Genomic DNA, 17192 nt, shown 5'->3' on the forward strand with positions numbered 1-17192 from the left:
ATGTCTTCCGTCCTCAAATTTAAAGCCTTTTCTGTCTTAGCTAAGCACTTATCACCCACCGTGGCCATTAGTTTTGTAGTTTGAGGTGTAATAGCAAAACTACCACAAATTTCTTTTTCCTTCTTCATAGTTTCATGGCTGGAAATTCCACAATTTCTATGTTCTTACCGTAGCTCTAAGCACATGATTGTTTTTTCTTTCCCTACTAAGTTGAGAACTTGTGTCTTTTCACTTAAAGGAAGTCCTTTTTGCCTTCTGTTTGGCACAAGTAAATTGTCAGGATCACCATTCTTGCATTTTGCATCCATTGTTAAGGGTGAAAATCTAAGTGTTACTTGAACACAAGCAGTGGATACTGAGAAAGTGGGTCTGAAAACTGAGACTGCTTGCTACGAAGTGACTCATGTTTGGGGAGGGTGGATAGACAGGACGCGCTGGACAAAGCGGCAATTCATGTCGAGGGCTGGGTGAAACAGGGCCACGGGATAGTTCATCATGGTACTCACAATGGCATGCAATTTTAAATTTGAGAATTGTTTGTTTCTGGAATTTTCCAGTTTATATTTCAAAACACAGTTGACCTTGGATGACTGAAACAGTGCTTTTCTGGGGAGTGGGGTGAGAAATTAGTTCCAAGAGAAGGTAGTGGGTGGAAAGAATAGACAAATGAGATGAGAATCTAGGTCCAGAGATGTTTCTAATATCCCACACTTCCCTACACTGTCTCTTATCAGGGAAGTACAAAAGAGTCGCTTGACAAGGAACAATGACCATCAATGTATCCATCTGTAGAAACTGGGTTAAGACTAAACCCAGGGCTAGTGGTTTCCTTAATCCTCCCCTCTGCTCTTCCAATGAAATGCACTTAACATATTGGAGATGCTAAAGCATCTCATAAACACCCAGGCCCTCAAGTCCCAGCAACAGAATCCCCACTAACCAATGGGCAGGAAAGACAAAGAACACATAAAATTAACCAGAAAATTATTCCTCTGTCTCAAATCGTATGCTTCATTCATTATTACGTCACTCCTGCACAACCTGGCATCTGTAAGAAAATACCAATGGCTTTTCTGCAGAAGGCCAGCTTGTGGTGAAAGAGTATCTTATGGCAGGGAGAGAGGACAGTGGCTGTCTGCAGCTTGTGGTATATAAGCACACAGGGTCTTTCACATTTGAGTTTGCACTGATCACGTTCAGGGGACTTTAGGGATTCACAGGATACAAGCAGATGATCGAATATGCAAGCTTTTCCTGTGAGACATGCTAAGTTCATTCCTCACCCAGGCCCCTTCAACCCGTTTGGCCCTCTGCCTGGAATACTCTTCCTCCAGAACTTCCCATGGCTGTCTCTTTCTTATTTTTCAGCTCAAATGTCACTATCATGGAGAGCCCTACCTCAGGCACTCTATATAAGTAGTAACCCCACACTCAGTCCCTCTATCTCACTTCACAATTTTATTTATTTTTTTTGTGGCATTTGTCACCACCTGAAATGGACATACCTATCTTTATACTGTATTTATTATCTATCTTTATTACTAGAGTATAAGCTCCTAGAGTGCAGTGATTATTTCTTTTAACACAATGCCTAGAACATAGGAGTAGGCCCTGGGTAAATGTTCATAGAATACACATGGGGAACAACAGACATTTAGTGTATGCCTATAACATGCCAGCTCTGTTTTAGGCATTGAGGGTGTAGCGATGAATGGAGCAGACTAAAAGGTCTGAACTCTTGGAGTTTACATTCTAAGGCAGGAACTAGCTGTGTGAGTGGGGGCTCTGCTGCATTAAGTAGGGGCAGCAAGGAAAGGTCTGGGCTTAGAGACCTGAGCAATGTGAGGAGGGAGGCGCCTGCACCAGGTGAGGAGGATAAGGCAGGGAGGGAATGAGTCTTTTAGGCAAAGGGTAAAGGAAGTGCAAAGGCCCTTAGAAAACAGGAAGGGGGCTGTGCGGATAAAACCAGCCAGTCCCTAGGGGAGTGTCAGGAACTGTACTAGTGGGACAGCTCCAAACATGTAGAGCAGTGATTTTCAACCAGTGTGCCACAGCACGCTGATGTGCCGTGAGAGAAGCTTGGGTGTGTCTGTGAAAAAATTTTATTTATTTATTTTTTTAATGTGAGGGTACAAACATTATATGTGTATTTGTTAGGTAGAATCCCTTTTGTAGTTGTGGCCTGCACCAGAAAGTTTACCATATACCTTTGCATTGTGCCCATTAAGTAGGATCACACCAATCACCTTCCCTCCACCCTACTCCCCCTCCCTCATTCTCTCATCCCCGAGACTTGAATTTAATTGAGTTCTTCTCTTACGTGGGTGTGTATTAGATCATCTTCTGGCTTCATATGAATATTGAATACCTTGAATATATATATATTTTTCCATTCTGGTGATGCTTTACTAAGAAGAATGTGTTTCAACTCCATCTAGGCTAATACAAAAGATGTAAAGTCACCATTTTTAATGGCTTAATAGTATTCCATGGTATACATATACCACAGTTTGTTAATCCATTCCTGAGTTGATGGGTATACAGATTGTTTCCATATCTTGGCGATTGTAAATTGAACTGTGATAAACAATCGAGTGCAAATGTCTTTATGATAAAATGATTTTTTTTTTCCTGGCTAGATGCCTACTAATAGGATTGTGGGATCAAATGGGGTGTTTAATTTGAGTTCTTTGAGGATTCTCCATACTTCTTAACATAGAGGCTGTATTTGTTTGCACTCCAACCAACAGGGTAAAAGTGAGAACACTTTTAAAGATCATTAATTAAATTATTTTTGAAAGAAGTTCAAAGCACAGTAAGTATATTCTTTTTTTTATCCTTTACAAAAAATCAATATAATTAAAGTGTACCATGGAAGTTTAACTATAGGTTCAAGTATGCCGTGAGATAAAAAAGGTTGAAACACACTGATGTACAGCATTGTAGGCCAGTGGGCACCAACATGTTTGGCACCAGGGACCAGTTTCATGGAAGACAATTTTTCCACGGACTAGGGGAGGGTGTAGGGTATGTGTGAGGATGGTTTCAGGAAGATTCAAGTGCATTGCATTCATTGTGCACTTTGATAATAATAATCTATTATTATTACATTGTAAAATATAATGAAATTATTATACAACTCTCTCTTACACAGAATTGGTGGGAGCTCTGAGCTTGTTTTCCTGAAACTAGACAGTCCCAGTGCTAGCTAGTATCACTGCTTCAGAGTTACATCAGATCATCAGGCGTTAGATTCTCATAAGGAAAGCACAGTCTAGGTCCCTCAAATGCACAGTTTACAGTAGGGTTCGTGCCCCTGTGGGAATCTAATGCCCCTGCTGATCTGAGGAGGCAGAGCTCAGGCAGGGATGTGGGCAGTGGGGAGTGGCTGTAAACACAGATGAAGCATTGCTTGCTCCTTGCTGCTCATCTCCTGCTGTGCAGTCCAGTTCCAAACAGGCCATGGACTGGTACTGGTCTAAAGTCCACTAAAAGGACTTTGGATTTTACTCTCGTGCAATACAGTAAGCCACTGGGGTGGCTCTGAGCAGAGTCACATACACTGGCCTTTGGGTACATATAACAAGGTCTTTTTTTTTAAGACAGAGTCTCAAGCTGTTGCCGTGAGTAGAGTGCTGTGATGTCAAAGCTCAGAGCAACCTTAGACTCTTGGGCTCAAGTGATTCTCTTGCCTCAGCTTCCCAAGTAGCTGGGACCATAGGTGCCCGCCACAACCCCCAGCTATTTTTGTTGTTGTTGTTGTTGCAGTTGTTTTAGCTGGCCCGGGCGGGTTTGAACCCGCCAGCCTTGGTGTGTGTGGCTGGCACCCTACCCACTGCTGTAGCAAAAGAGCAAAGGACACTGGCTGGTCCTTTTTTTTGTTGTTGGTGTTGTTCTGATGATAGAAGACTGTGGAAAAGAGGTGGAAACAGGAGGCGGACTCAATAATCCAGGCAAGAGGTGAAGGCATCTTCCTCCAGGGTGGTGATAGGGAGATGGTGAAGCAGGTTCATAGTCTGGGAGGATTTTGAAGGTAGGGCTGATAGTATTTGCTGATACAATGAACAAAGTAATGATACAAAAATATGTGCAGAACAGATACGAGGAAGGCTTTTCTTGGATTTATAGAAAAGGCACTGGTTTTGTCAGGTTTGTGACATTGACATAACAAATAGAAGCACAACCACCTGGAAATCCTGTATTGGAACTTTTGTGTCATCTAGTATTTATCCCAAAGAACAGGACACAAAACAATAAAGAATGGTGAATTATATTGAGTATCAAAATCTGTACTTGCAATTAAGCAAGCTGGTTTGGGGTCTGATCTCATTTCAGCACACTGACATGAGTGCAATAATTGTTCAGCAGACATAAACATTTCAAAATGAAGATGACATTTATTCGTGAGGAGACTATGAAACTCCTTGGGTAGTTACACCAAAAGGATAAACATTATGAAGAACAAAAATCTTGCCCTATTTATCTTGATTGGCATCTGCATTTCTAAATGATCTGATGACTGCTCCAACCTCTGACCCTTCGCTTACTGGGCTACACTGAAAGCGTCTTGGAGACTACTCAGCCTTGCATTTCACCTCCCGCGCGCTGCGAGAAGCAGGTGCACAGCAAACACTCATTGACTTGATGAGTTAACGGTCTCTGTTGTCTTGCAGTGCATTTATTTATTTTTATACCTCAAATCACTAACCAGACAGTCTGAATATGAAACTTCTGAACGTGCAGGATGCTATGTAAGGCGTGTGTAGGGCACAATCCAGAGCCCCCAGCCTCCTGGGAAGCCAAGCCAAGGAAGGCTTCTAGGGTGAGGCGCAGTCTGTGGGCAGCAGATGACTGCGCAGTGCGGGTAGGGGGAACAAGAGGAGGCCCTTCAGATATACAATACCCCTCCTTGAGATGGGAGGGAACGTGGGCAGGACTAAACGGAATGACCAAGGCAGGCGCTTGGACCTCTGCGAGGACGACTATGCAGGGGCTGAAAGGTGGTTTTAAACACAACGTTAAATCTGCAGATGCTCTGAGTTTTCTGAGAGTCACCGATTCACCAAGGGCTGAAAGGGACCGGGTGAACTTGCCGCTCCCCTTCCCTGCAGCGCGGCCTCAGAGGCCCCGACCGCGGAGGCCGGGTCTGTCTCCCTCGTTAGCCACACCGTCAGCCCACACACGTTCCTCTGTTGCCGTTTCTGCTTAATTCCTCCTATGTGAGATCTCACAACCAATCACTTGGTCTCTGCATCCAGAAAATAAACTATCATAAAGCATCCTACGGCGGGTACTGAAGTTTGCTTTTTGTTTCTAGGCGTGTTTTCAGGACTGCACGGCAACATGAACAAAATCTGACTGCCGCTGGGCCGAGGGGACCCTTTCGTCTCTCTCCAGAACTTTCAGTGACACCACGACTATGGCAGCGCCACGGCTGCACTGCTCGAAGCCGCCAGTTCCGTAGGCGGCTTGGCCGAAGGCGGCCACGCGTTTCCACTGCCGAGGGCCAGAGGCGCCAGGAAGTTTATACATCCTCCTTCCACGGTCCCCTGGCGCGGGGTGCAGTGACCAGCGGAGAGGGCGCACGGGCTGTCTCTCTAAAGAAGAGCCGTCTTCTGAAGTGGCCAGTCCCGGGCTCGGTCCACTTCGGGAGAGGGAGAAAGTTGGGCGGGAGCGCTAGGCGGGACTGGGGGCGCGGGTGGAAGTCGGGTCGGCCCCCGCGCGCGAGCCGGGGTGGAGCCAGCGGCCCGGCGAGGCGTCAGCGTTTAAGATGCAAATCGAGTCTGTGCTGCCTCCCGCCCCCCACGCCGGGTGAGCGAGGCTCCGCCGCTCCGCGGCCGCCCCCGCCTCCTGCGCGCCGCTGCGCCCGTGCCTCGCCCGAGCGGCTCTACTTAAGCGGCGCGCGGACCGCGACCCGGCACTCGCCTGGAGCGCGCGGGAGAAGCGCACCGGAGCTCACGGGGGCGCACAGGGGCGCGCTCGCACCGCCTGGCTCCGAGCGGCTCCGAGCGGCTCTCAGCAGCTGCGGCGGCGGCCGGGGCGCAGGGCCGAGCGAGCGTCGGGCTCCGGGGCTCTCCGAAAGGCGGCCCCGCTCCCGCCCGGGCCACTTCCCTGCCATGGCTCTGGCGGACAGCACACGTGGATTACCCAACGGGGGCGGTGGAGGCGGGGGCGGCAGCGGCTCCTCGTCGTCCTCCGCGGAGCCGCCGCTCTTCCCAGACATCGTGGAGCTGAACGTGGGGGGCCAGGTGTACGTGACCCGGCGCTGCACTGTGGTGTCAGTGCCCGACTCCCTGCTCTGGCGCATGTTCACGCAGCAGCAGCCGCAGGAGCTGGCCCGGGACAGCAAAGGCCGCTTCTTTTTGGACCGGGACGGCTTCCTCTTCCGCTATATCCTGGATTACCTGCGGGACCTGCAGCTCGTGCTGCCCGACTACTTCCCCGAGCGCAGCCGGCTGCAGCGCGAAGCCGAATACTTCGAGCTGCCGGAGCTGGTGCGTCGCCTCGGGGCCCCCCAGCAGCCCGGCCCGGGGCCGCCGCCGCACACGCGACGCGGTGTGCACAAGGAGGGCTCGCTGGGCGACGAGTTGCTGCCGCTCGGCTACGCGGAGCCCGAGCAGCAGGAGGGAGCCTCCGCCGGGGCGCCGTCGCCCACACTGGAGCTGGCTAGCCGCAGCCCGTCCGGGGGCGCGGCGGGCCCGCTGCTCACGCCGTCCCAGTCGCTGGACGGCAGCCGGCGCTCCGGCTACATCACCATCGGCTACCGCGGCTCCTACACCATAGGGCGGGACGCGCAGGCGGACGCCAAGTTCCGGCGGGTGGCGCGCATCACCGTGTGCGGCAAGACGTCGCTGGCCAAGGAGGTGTTTGGGGACACCCTGAACGAAAGCCGGGACCCCGACCGGCCCCCAGAGCGCTACACGTCGCGCTATTACCTCAAGTTCAACTTCCTCGAGCAGGCCTTCGACAAGCTGTCCGACTCGGGTTTCCACATGGTGGCCTGCAGCTCCACGGGCACCTGCGCCTTCGCCAGCAGCACCGACCAGAGCGAGGACAAGATCTGGACCAGCTACACTGAGTACGTCTTCTGCAGGGAGTGAGCCCCCAGACCCCCTGCGACTCCAGCGCCCGTTCCTCCTCCTTCCTGCCCGAGAGACGATTACCGCTCCTCTGTGCCCCAGCTCCACTTCCCCTGTCTCCTTCTCCAGCAGTAGCTGGGCCAGACCCGTCTCCTTCGCCCCCAGAACCTGCTGCAGCCACAAATCCTCTGGGCTGCTTCGTCGTCTTTGGACCCCCGTAATCGGAGAGAATCCGGACGTACCTCCACCCCAAGCCGCCTCTACTCCCCGCCTCACCCTGCCCCTCCCGCAGGTGGTACTTTAGTCTCGATCTGGTGGGACAGTGGCCACAAAGTCACCAAGTACCGAGCAATGATTGCATTGTTTAGAACCTGACGGGACCGTGTCCAGGGTGTGGAAGATACCTGGTAATCCTCTCGCGCCGTTTTGACTCATTGGTGGTTTAAGAGATCAGAATTGGTAACGATGGGGATAGTGTATTAAAGGGCCGTTACGCAATCTTTTTGACTCTTTGAAGGTTAAGTTTTAGAAGGCTGAATGGAAGACTGATCCTGGAATTAGGACTGCGAGGAGGCAGTTTAAGTGACTGTAAATGAATGAAGTTTTGAAAAGTTACAGGTAAAATCAGAACAATCTAGTGCTGCTAGATTGAAGGAACAATGAACTGAAGGGTCCTGTCTTTCCCATACAGAATAAGAAAGTCTTTGCAGCTTAAACTTGTAAAAAGTGAGCCTCCTTACTGCGGAGGTGTCCTTTGTCATCTGCTTGTCGCCAGAGCCCTTAGTTCCACTGGTTGACATAGCAGCCCTTACAGGCAAAAGGGACAAAAAGGGCGCTGGCCCCTACGAGGGCAGGACTGCCCAGGACTCCCAAGACCGCTGCTGGGAGGCACCTGCAGTCGCCCTACCGCAGGTCCTGGGTGTCAGGAAAGCCTGTACTCCTGTAGTGAATGGCAATAGGACCTTCCTTAGCTCTAAGTCTGGGTGGGGGTGGGGTGGGGGGTGGAGGGGAGGGAGGAAGAGGTGGGAAGGGAGGAGCAGAAATTTATTATTTGAAAGCTGGAAGTTTATACCATCCGTTTGAGTACATGCACATCTAAAAAATATCAAAATAGTACGTGCAGACATGCCAAGCATTTTATTAAGATTAATAACAGACCTACTCTTAACTGGCAGTTTGTTGAACTAACTGTTTTGAGTCCTAAACTTAGAAGTTGCTGATACTTATATAACCTAACCAAAGAGTTACCCAGTAGGGTTTTAGTTTTTGAACTTTTATTTTCTTGTTGATTATAAATCTTGATTTAAAAATCGATTTACTTGAGCAAAATAAGCTTGATTTAGGTTGCTTAGACTTAAGATCTCTTATTAAAGATCCTTGTTTTCTCCAAACCCAGCAAATGTTGACTACTGGGCCAACTTGAGTGGCAGAAATTGCCACTTCCTTCATACAGTTTGTTTGAAGTTAAGGTGGAATCTCTGCAACTGGCAGAGCTGCAGAGAAAGCACCAAGGGCTGCCCATCTGTAGATAGCTGTAAAATGGAATTATCTCAAAATGAAGGCGAATAAGTACTCACAAGTGAGCTGAGCAATAAATTGGTGTTTTAGGTAAACGCAACAGAAACAGAAGGAGACCTGGTTGCCTTACGCCTTCACTCTTACATGGAATAAATTCCCAGTGCATCTCTTGTGTGCTCCATAAGTGAAGGGGAACAATCCTCAGGCGTCATGCTCTGAGGTACCCTTTGGATGTTCTGTGATGACGGAGAAGCCTTTGTTTTGTTTTGTTTGTTTCAGCATCTTTTCCTAAAGTATGTTTTTAAAGATTTTGTAAGAGCCATTTTCAGTGTTTAGTGCTATTTTTCCTCTTCTTTTTAAAAATGAATCTTGTACTGTATCTTACTGTGTCCATACCGAGGTTACGAATTGGAACAGTTTTATTCTTAGACTCATGTGATCCAATCTGTATATACCATATATAAACATTTTACACGAATCATTTAGTTTTTTAATTCATTTATTAATGCTATACAATTTCCTATATTTACCCCCTGTACCTTGCATCAGATGGTGGATGTGTATACTACCATCAACATGTTTTGATGAGTTTCTTATATTATATCCTTGTTTATGGGGAAATTGGGTTAGGAAAAAATACCTAACTGTAAAACCGAGTAGGCTTCATACTTTTTGCTTGGATATTAGTTGTATATTTAATCATGTGTTAATTAACTGTCTACTTAAAATAAAGGTACCTGTATTTTTAATCCACTAATGATTTTAATTGGGAAAGAGAAAGATTTAAAGTCTTTATTGTTAGAGTTACATTTTAGGAAATGTAAAATTAGCTTTATATACAAGGCCTGTAATTGCAGGGAAAATGGAAGCAGGAATCCAGGGAGTTGTGTTTGCTTATGTTTTGAATTTGGTCTCAGAGAGGTAATGTGTCAGAACTTAATCTCTGTTCCAAGCCCGGGATTTAGGACTGCTGCTCACTGGCTGCAGGTGAGTGTCACAGAGATTTCTTTCCCCATGGAGCATTCTGTAAGATTGTTCAACAAAAGGCACACATGATTGAGAACACCTCAAGACAGATCAAAGCCACCGACAGAGGGCAAGTCTCACCAGTTCTGATTTCCCTTGTCAAGTCTGCTCAACTCCTGAGAAACTGCTAAAGTTTCATCTCAAGTCTTATGAATGTTTATCTTGTTAACACTTTGAGTTGAGCCATCCCTCTGTCTTGTACATAGGCACCTTGCCTCTCTCTGCCTTGCTGTCTGCACATCCTTCATTACTGGAAAGATGAGGGGTTTAATGGTTAGGTACAGTAAGCCTGCCTCTTTTTCTAGGTGTGATTGTTTCCTCTAAAATTGAAGATGATACATGAAAACACTCTACTTTTAGCCTAAAGTAAAGGCTGGGCAGGGAAATTCATTTTACATTGGGTAGTATAATAGAGGTAAGATGACTTGGACTGGGCACCTTTAAATCCCTTCCCCTCTACATCCTTTGGGCCACAAAAGGAGCCTTTGAGATCCACAAAGTGGGCTAGAGTGTTGATCATCACTTATGAGCTTGAATGGGGGGTATTGAGGGTTTATTTGAATAAGCCCTCCTTAGATACCATTCACATAACTAGGGAGAGAATCATGAATTATCCAGATAGTTACGACTGCATTAATCTGTCTCAGATGCATTTGCATAGGTTGATCCAATTATTATTTGATGTTTGTTGTGACATAGACTTTTTTTTTTTTTATTGTTGGGGATTCATTGAGGGTACAATAAGCCAGGTTACACTGATTGCAGTTGTTAGGCAAAGTCCGTGACATAGGCTTCTAATAACAAATTTAGTTTTCAGAAAAAGAATGACTGACAGTGGTGGCTAAAAAAAAACAGGTACCATGTCCTGTGCTTTTGCACCAAGTGATTGACATGTTTATTTTTTAATACATGTAGACTATGAACCATATTCATCCTGATTTTTTAAATGGTGTGTTGTGGAAAATATTCCTTGAAGGTGTGAAATGTAATTTTTTTCTCTTTCAATGCTGTTTCTATTCTTGTGTTTTTTATTTTTATTTTTTATTTTTTTTGGATTGATAGCAAAGTGATCATTTATAATGCTAGCCAAAATCGTCTTCTCTCTCAAATCAGACCCATATATAGTGCTTCTCTGAGGAGATGCATAATCTGCAAATACTCAAAATGGGCAATTGCCAGTGCTCATAATATATGCCAGTTTTTATTGGAATTTTCCATGAAATGTATGTATCATTGTATTACAGCCCTATAAAGTGAAGCTTTGATGATTTTTTACTCTTCACTTTATGGTAAAATCCAATCTAATATTAAAATCATTTTTATGCTCTTACATGAAAAATACTGCATTACAATGCAGAAGTTTAGAAGAGTATTGACGAGAGGGGTTGAATTCCTTAAGAATTTCTTTTACAGTCTAAATCACAAATACTTTACTCAATTGACTTAAGTTTTTAAATTTGTAAGCTGAATATTTTTATTGTAAACTTACCAGAGTCAATTGTTTGTTTGGAGTTGTTTTTCTGTTTTTCCTTACTATAAATCATTTAAAAACTGAATTAGTTTTCTTAGATGACCTAGGTCTGTCTCTTGAGAAATAAATAAAATACTCTTATTTCCAGTATTTATAGTACTTGAAATAAGTTTTCTTTTAGCCAGAAACAAGTTATGTTGAAGTTAATTGTCTTTGTAATAATTTTGGATAATAAAAATCTTTAAGTATTAATACTTCAGAATTTAGATTCTCTACTGGGGTCCTCGAAACTTAGATGGAAGAAGTTCAATCAGAATGTCTACATTAGAAAATAATCACGTGTGGGTAGGAAGATGGAGTAGTTGATTAAGAATTCTTGTCATTTAGATATTTTGTGATTTTTTTTTCCAAGCCAAGTTTTCTATTCTAAATGTGTTTTGAGGTATGTGTACATTAATTGTAAACTATTATACAACTGTCTTCGTGACTTTACAGTCAGGCAAATTTTTCTATTATGATACTTTTGAATACAAAAGGTCACAATTCATTTATGACCATTCAAATAGCATTAGTAACCATTTAATGACACAGGGTTAAAACATTCATCCTGGATATTAATTTTGAAGATGTAAACTGTATATTGTTTAAATTTTTCTGGGCATCTGAAAAACTCCTATCTGCCAAACGATGTAAAATTCCTCACAAGCTGAGATTCTGAAATTGTTGAAAATGCTATATGCTTAAGTGATACATATTATTGAGCCATTTTCTCAAAATATAAGGCAAGAGGAAAAAAATTTTATAAGATTATCAGACTTGTCTAATGAAACAGCCAAGAAATGAAACATGCTTCTAGATTGACCATAAGATGCTATTGAAGTCTTTGCAGACATGACCAAACTTGGAGAATTTGTTCAATCATCTAAATGGTCTAGAGATTTTTCTTCTCCCTGTTCACAACCAGTTGTATAACAGAAATATTCAATGCTGTTTTCCTCCCTGTGTGTGAAGTAACAAATCATTGATTATGTGACTTGTTATGTATTCTATTAAACACTAAAAAATAAAACATTCACTCCTTTAATTATTCCTCCTGGCTCCTTGAGATGGATTGTCTCAAATACTAGTCTAATTTCATTTAAAGGGTCCTTGAAATACTGGGAATGCATCCCAGATTGCTGTGGAACTACTGATGAGCACTGTGCCATCAGAAGTACCCCTCGCCGAGGACTGGCCAGCGGGCCAGGCATGAATAGGTCCTTTCCCAAAGTTTATTGTCAAGAATGCACAGGTGGTTTGGTACTCAGTGTGGAAGAAAAACCCTTCACAGACAAAGTTCTTTGACCTCAGTCTTTGCAACATGTGCCAATTGTGTGTAGGGAAAAGGAAATAGAAGCTTCAAGGTGCATCTTAATTAAAAGTACCATTCAGAAAGATAAGTTTCTAAAAAATGTTGGGAAAATGGATCTGCATTTGATATGAGGGCTTCTTACTGCATCCTCTCCATTCATTGAAGAGTCTCCCGGCTAAAGGAAGCAGAGTGCTGGTAAGATTGAGAAATCACAGAAACTGGAGTCTGCTGGGTTATGGCACAGGAAGCCGTGAGTCGGGCGTGTAGAGCGAGCCAGGCTTCGCCCTTCCTCTTTTCTTTTGCCTGTACTTCCTCTGGATGGCTTTTGTTTTAAAAATGAGTGTGTGCAAGTGCACGTACATAGACACATGATTTATTTTTGAAAGTTTTATATGGTGAAAAATTTAAGCAGCATAAGAATGTATATCATAGAAAGCAAATCTCCCTCCTCCAGTAACCCCTGGTTTTTCAGAGGCTCCCTTTGAATCTATTCTGTGGGAGTTATAACCTGTTCCATGTCTTGTTTTCCTCTTTTCACCACATAGGCCGGAGTCCTTGCCGTGGGTAACACACAGCAATGATCTGTCTCATTTTGTTTGATGGCTACGTGTTATTCTGCAGGATGTGCCAGCTGTGCTGTCCTTTAGTTCCCCATCCTTTGTTGATGGACATTCAATTTCCAAAGACTGCTGTATTGATTGCCTTTTAACATACATACTGAGTTTAGCTTTTTTGCATGAAGTGATCCTAAGAGACAACTGGCCAGGAGGTATCTTTTCCTTACTAAGGGTCTATGAAAACACTATGACAACTCTGCAGGAAATGGGGATGGTGGCATGAAATGAGCTGGGCTCATTAGGTATGTGAGTGTGAAGTTTTATGTAGCTTTCCTATTGGAGACAAAGCGTCTTCTCTTTGCTTTCTACCTTCCTTCAAATTTTATTATTAGTTTTTCTTCTTGAATTATGACCAACACTTGGTTTTTAGGAATATAATATATATAGAGAGGAGCCATAATATATCCCAGACTTCTTACCAAGGCACCTCTGGGGGAGTTGGAGGTGGATGGGAAGCTGGATAAATGTGGGTCACCTTCTAAAGTATCAGTTTGACTCATTGAGATGTGTGTATATGAATTGGGAAGTTAGGTCCTTTAACTGCTGAGTGATCTATAAAAATCTGTTTTATTTTATAAGAAGTATGGTAAATTGACATGAATTTAAAAAATAAAACCCTAAATGTAAAAGATACTCATAGAATTGCAGTGATGAATTCCCTCACTTCTGCCATTTAGAACTTGGTGGTGGTGGTGGAGTTAAGAACTTACCATGTCTACTGGGCTGATTTTTTCAAGGATAGTTTAAGGGACATGTTAGTCTATTAAGTTCTCTGCTTTGATCAGGTAAGAAGTTGAAATTTAGTGCCCCCTTGGGATCAAAATGCACCTTCTTTCCACTTACAGATGGCCTAAGAGTGTCTTATGGGGCTAAATAGAAAGATCATTAAGGCCTTGGCTGCTGAAGCTTTTCCCCCCGGATAGCCATTGAGCATTCATTCATTTATTCATTCATTCAGAATCTCCAGAGGACCTACCATATGCTAGGCTGTGCCAATCTGATAGGGGCGCAAGAATGAGTACAACCCCAAAGCACTGAAGATGAGAAAAGAGCCGAAAAATAAGGTAACGTGGAAGTGTAGTACTAAGATAGTCTGAGCAGCTACAGGAGTCAGAAAGGAGGATACCTAACCCGTGCCTTAGGCATGCTAGCAGAGGAGAAGCTTAAAAGTCAAGAGGAGGCCTAGGAGGGGCCAGCACTGTGAGGAAAGACCTGGAGGCAGCCAGAACTAGAAACAGCTCAATGTTGCTGAAATATGATAGGAAAAAAAAAAAAAAGACAAAGAAGAAAGAAAGGAAAAAGCAACCAAACAAAACAACTTGGAGAGGCAGTAAGAACCAAATCAGGGTGAGTCTCCTATATCCTATTAAAAGATTTTTTTTTTTTTTTTGTAGAGACAGAGTATCACTTTATGGTCCTCGGTAGAGTGCCGTGGCCTCGCACAGCTCACAGCAACCTCCAACTCCTGGGCTTAGGGCGATTCTCTTGCCTCAGCCTCCCGAGCAGCTGGGACTACAGGCCTATTAAAAGATTTTGACTTTGAAGACATTATTCTTAGTAAAGCATCACAAGAATGGAGAAGCATGAATCCTATGTACTCAATTTTGATATGAGAACAATTAATGACAATTAAGGTTATGGGGGGAAAGCAGAAAGAGGGAAGGAGGGAGGGGGGTGGGGCCTTGGTGTGTGTCACACTTTATAGGGGCAGGACATGATTGCAAGAGGGACTTTACCTAACAATTGCAATCAGTGTAACCTGGCTTATTGTACCCTCAATGAATCCCCAACAATAAAAAAAAAAAAAAAAGATTTTGACTTTGGTTCTGAGGGTTTAGTAAAGAATTTTAAGCAAGTTGTGAAGGATCAGAGAATTCCATTTTGCAAAGGCCACTGGGGGGTTCTGTGAGGGATGGGTTTGGTAGGCATAGCCAGCAGTTAGCATCCAGGTTAGGAAGCTGTTCATAGGAGTTCAGATGAAAGGACCCTTTAAGCCAAAAGCAGATTCCCTGGCTACAGGGGTAAGGGGGCAAGGTTTTGTTCATCTTTCTTCCCCCATCAAACCTCTCAGGCTTTGCAGTTTTCTGTGAGTGAGTTTGTTGGTGATGATATTGGAAACATCATGTTTAGATGAGGAATTCTTGTCCTCTGTTGGTCTCTATATCTCATCTTCAAGAAACACAGTCTTTTTTTTTGCAGTTTTTATCTGGGGCCGTGTTTGAACCCACCACCTCTGGTATATGGGGCTGGTGCCCTACTCCTTTGAGCCACAGGCGCTGCCCAAGAAACACAATCTTTAGAGAGACTGAATCAATTATTAATTTAGAAAACACTTGATTTAGCAACTAGTATTATGCATAAAGCATCCTGAAATACCAACTCATTTTTTTTGTCTTCAACAATCCTGAATTAAAGCCCTCATCTGTTTGAGATGCAGACCTCTCCCTGCAGGTGGGTTTTCTTTACCTTCAACAAAAGAGTGCAAACTGGTCAACTGGCCAAGTAAAGGATCTTTTTACTTCCGTAACTACCAGAAATTACAGAAAACTTGGGCTTTATAGACTTTGCATGATTAGAGTTTTATGAATACTGTCTGTCCCCCCACAATTCTTTTAAATACTTTTAATAGCTACCAAGAATAGTCCCACCTCTCCCAGTTTTCAAAGTGAAAAAGATGAAGCACAGGAATGGTAGATTCTAAAATTAGTTATTTGGAGTTCCTTTTGTTACAGTAACTAACAACATTTCCCAAGTCATTTACCATTCCTGATAATTTTCTTTTTCCATTCTATTATACCTTTTGGGTAGATGAAGGGAGAGTAGAATCCAAGTTTAGAGCAGACCCCAATTTTTGTACACAGAAAAAAAAAGGGCAAGGAAAGTACCTTCTTACCCTGCCTTTATCTTTCCTTTTTGGAAAGCATTGAATAAAAATCACACAGTTTGGAGTGAGAGGAATTTGAGAGAAATGAAAATGAAAGTTTAGGTTCATTGGTAACTTGGCTTCCTGGTTTGTACTTTATGGTGTGGTCTTAATTTGACATCTGTTTGCCTGTGTATGGAATGGAAAAAAGCATTTTTTTAAATTTTGCCCCAGGGCTCAACACAGTGCATAGTATATAATAAACCATCAATAAAAGTTTGTTGAATACTAGGGACTCTACTACAAAACTCTTAGAAGTGATCAAGGAATACAGCAACGTCTCAGGTTACAAAATCAACATTCATAAATCGGTAGCCTTTATATATACCAACAACAGTCAAGTTGAAAAAACAGTTAAGGACTCTATCCCATTCACAGTAGTGCCAAAGAAGATGAAATATTTGGGAATTTATCTAACAAAGGACGTGAAAGATCTCTATAAAGAGAACTATGAAACTCTAAGAAAAGAAATAGCTGAAAATATTAACAAATGGAAAAACATACCATGCTAATGGCTGGGAAGAATTAATATTGTTAAAATGTCTATACTACCCAAAGCAATATATAATTTCAATGCAATCTCTATTAAAGCTCCACTGTCATACTTTAAAGATCTGGAAAAAACAATACTTCGTTTTATATGGAATCAGAAAAAACCTCGAATAGCCAAGACATTACTCAGAAATAAAAACAAAGCAGAAGGAATTATGCTACCAGACCTCAGACTATACTACAAATCAATAGTGATCAAAACAGCATGGTATTGACACAAAAACAGAGAGGTAGATGTCTGGAATAGAATAGAGAATCAAGAGATTAATCCAGCTACTTACCGTTATTTAATCTTTGACAAGCCAATTAAAAACATTCAGTGGGGAAAAGATTCCCTGTTTAACAAATGGTGCTGGGTGAACTGGCTGGCAACCTGTAAAAGACTGAAAGTGGACCCATACCTTTCACCATTAACTAAGATAGACTCTCACTGGATCAAAGATTTAAACTTAAGACATGAAACTATAAAAATACTAGAAGAGAGTGCAGGGAAAACCCTTGAAGAGATCGGTCTGGGCGAGTATTTTATGAGGAGGACCCCCCGGGCAATTGAAGCAGCTTCAAAAATACACTACTGGGACTTGATCAAACTAAAAAGCTTCTGCACAGCCAAGAACACAGTAAGTAAAGCAAGCAAACAGCCCTCAGAATGGGA

At 43.5% G+C, this 17192-nt stretch overlaps 1 protein-coding gene across 1 annotated transcript; it reads left to right on the forward strand.

Annotated features, from left to right (window-relative positions):
* Nucleotides 1-4280: 4280 nt before the first annotated feature.
* KCTD12 (potassium channel tetramerization domain containing 12) lies at nt 4281-8057 on the forward strand. The gene has a single exon (XM_053563768.1). It carries the CDS (start codon nt 6117-6119, stop codon nt 7098-7100), a length of 984 nt encoding a protein of 327 aa, XP_053419743.1. The 5' UTR covers nt 4281-6116; the 3' UTR covers nt 7101-8057.
* Nucleotides 8058-17192: the final 9135 nt, after the last annotated feature.

This window comes from Nycticebus coucang, chromosome 15, assembly GCF_027406575.1.
Source record: "Nycticebus coucang isolate mNycCou1 chromosome 15, mNycCou1.pri, whole genome shotgun sequence".
NCBI lineage: Eukaryota > Metazoa > Chordata > Mammalia > Primates > Lorisidae > Nycticebus > Nycticebus coucang.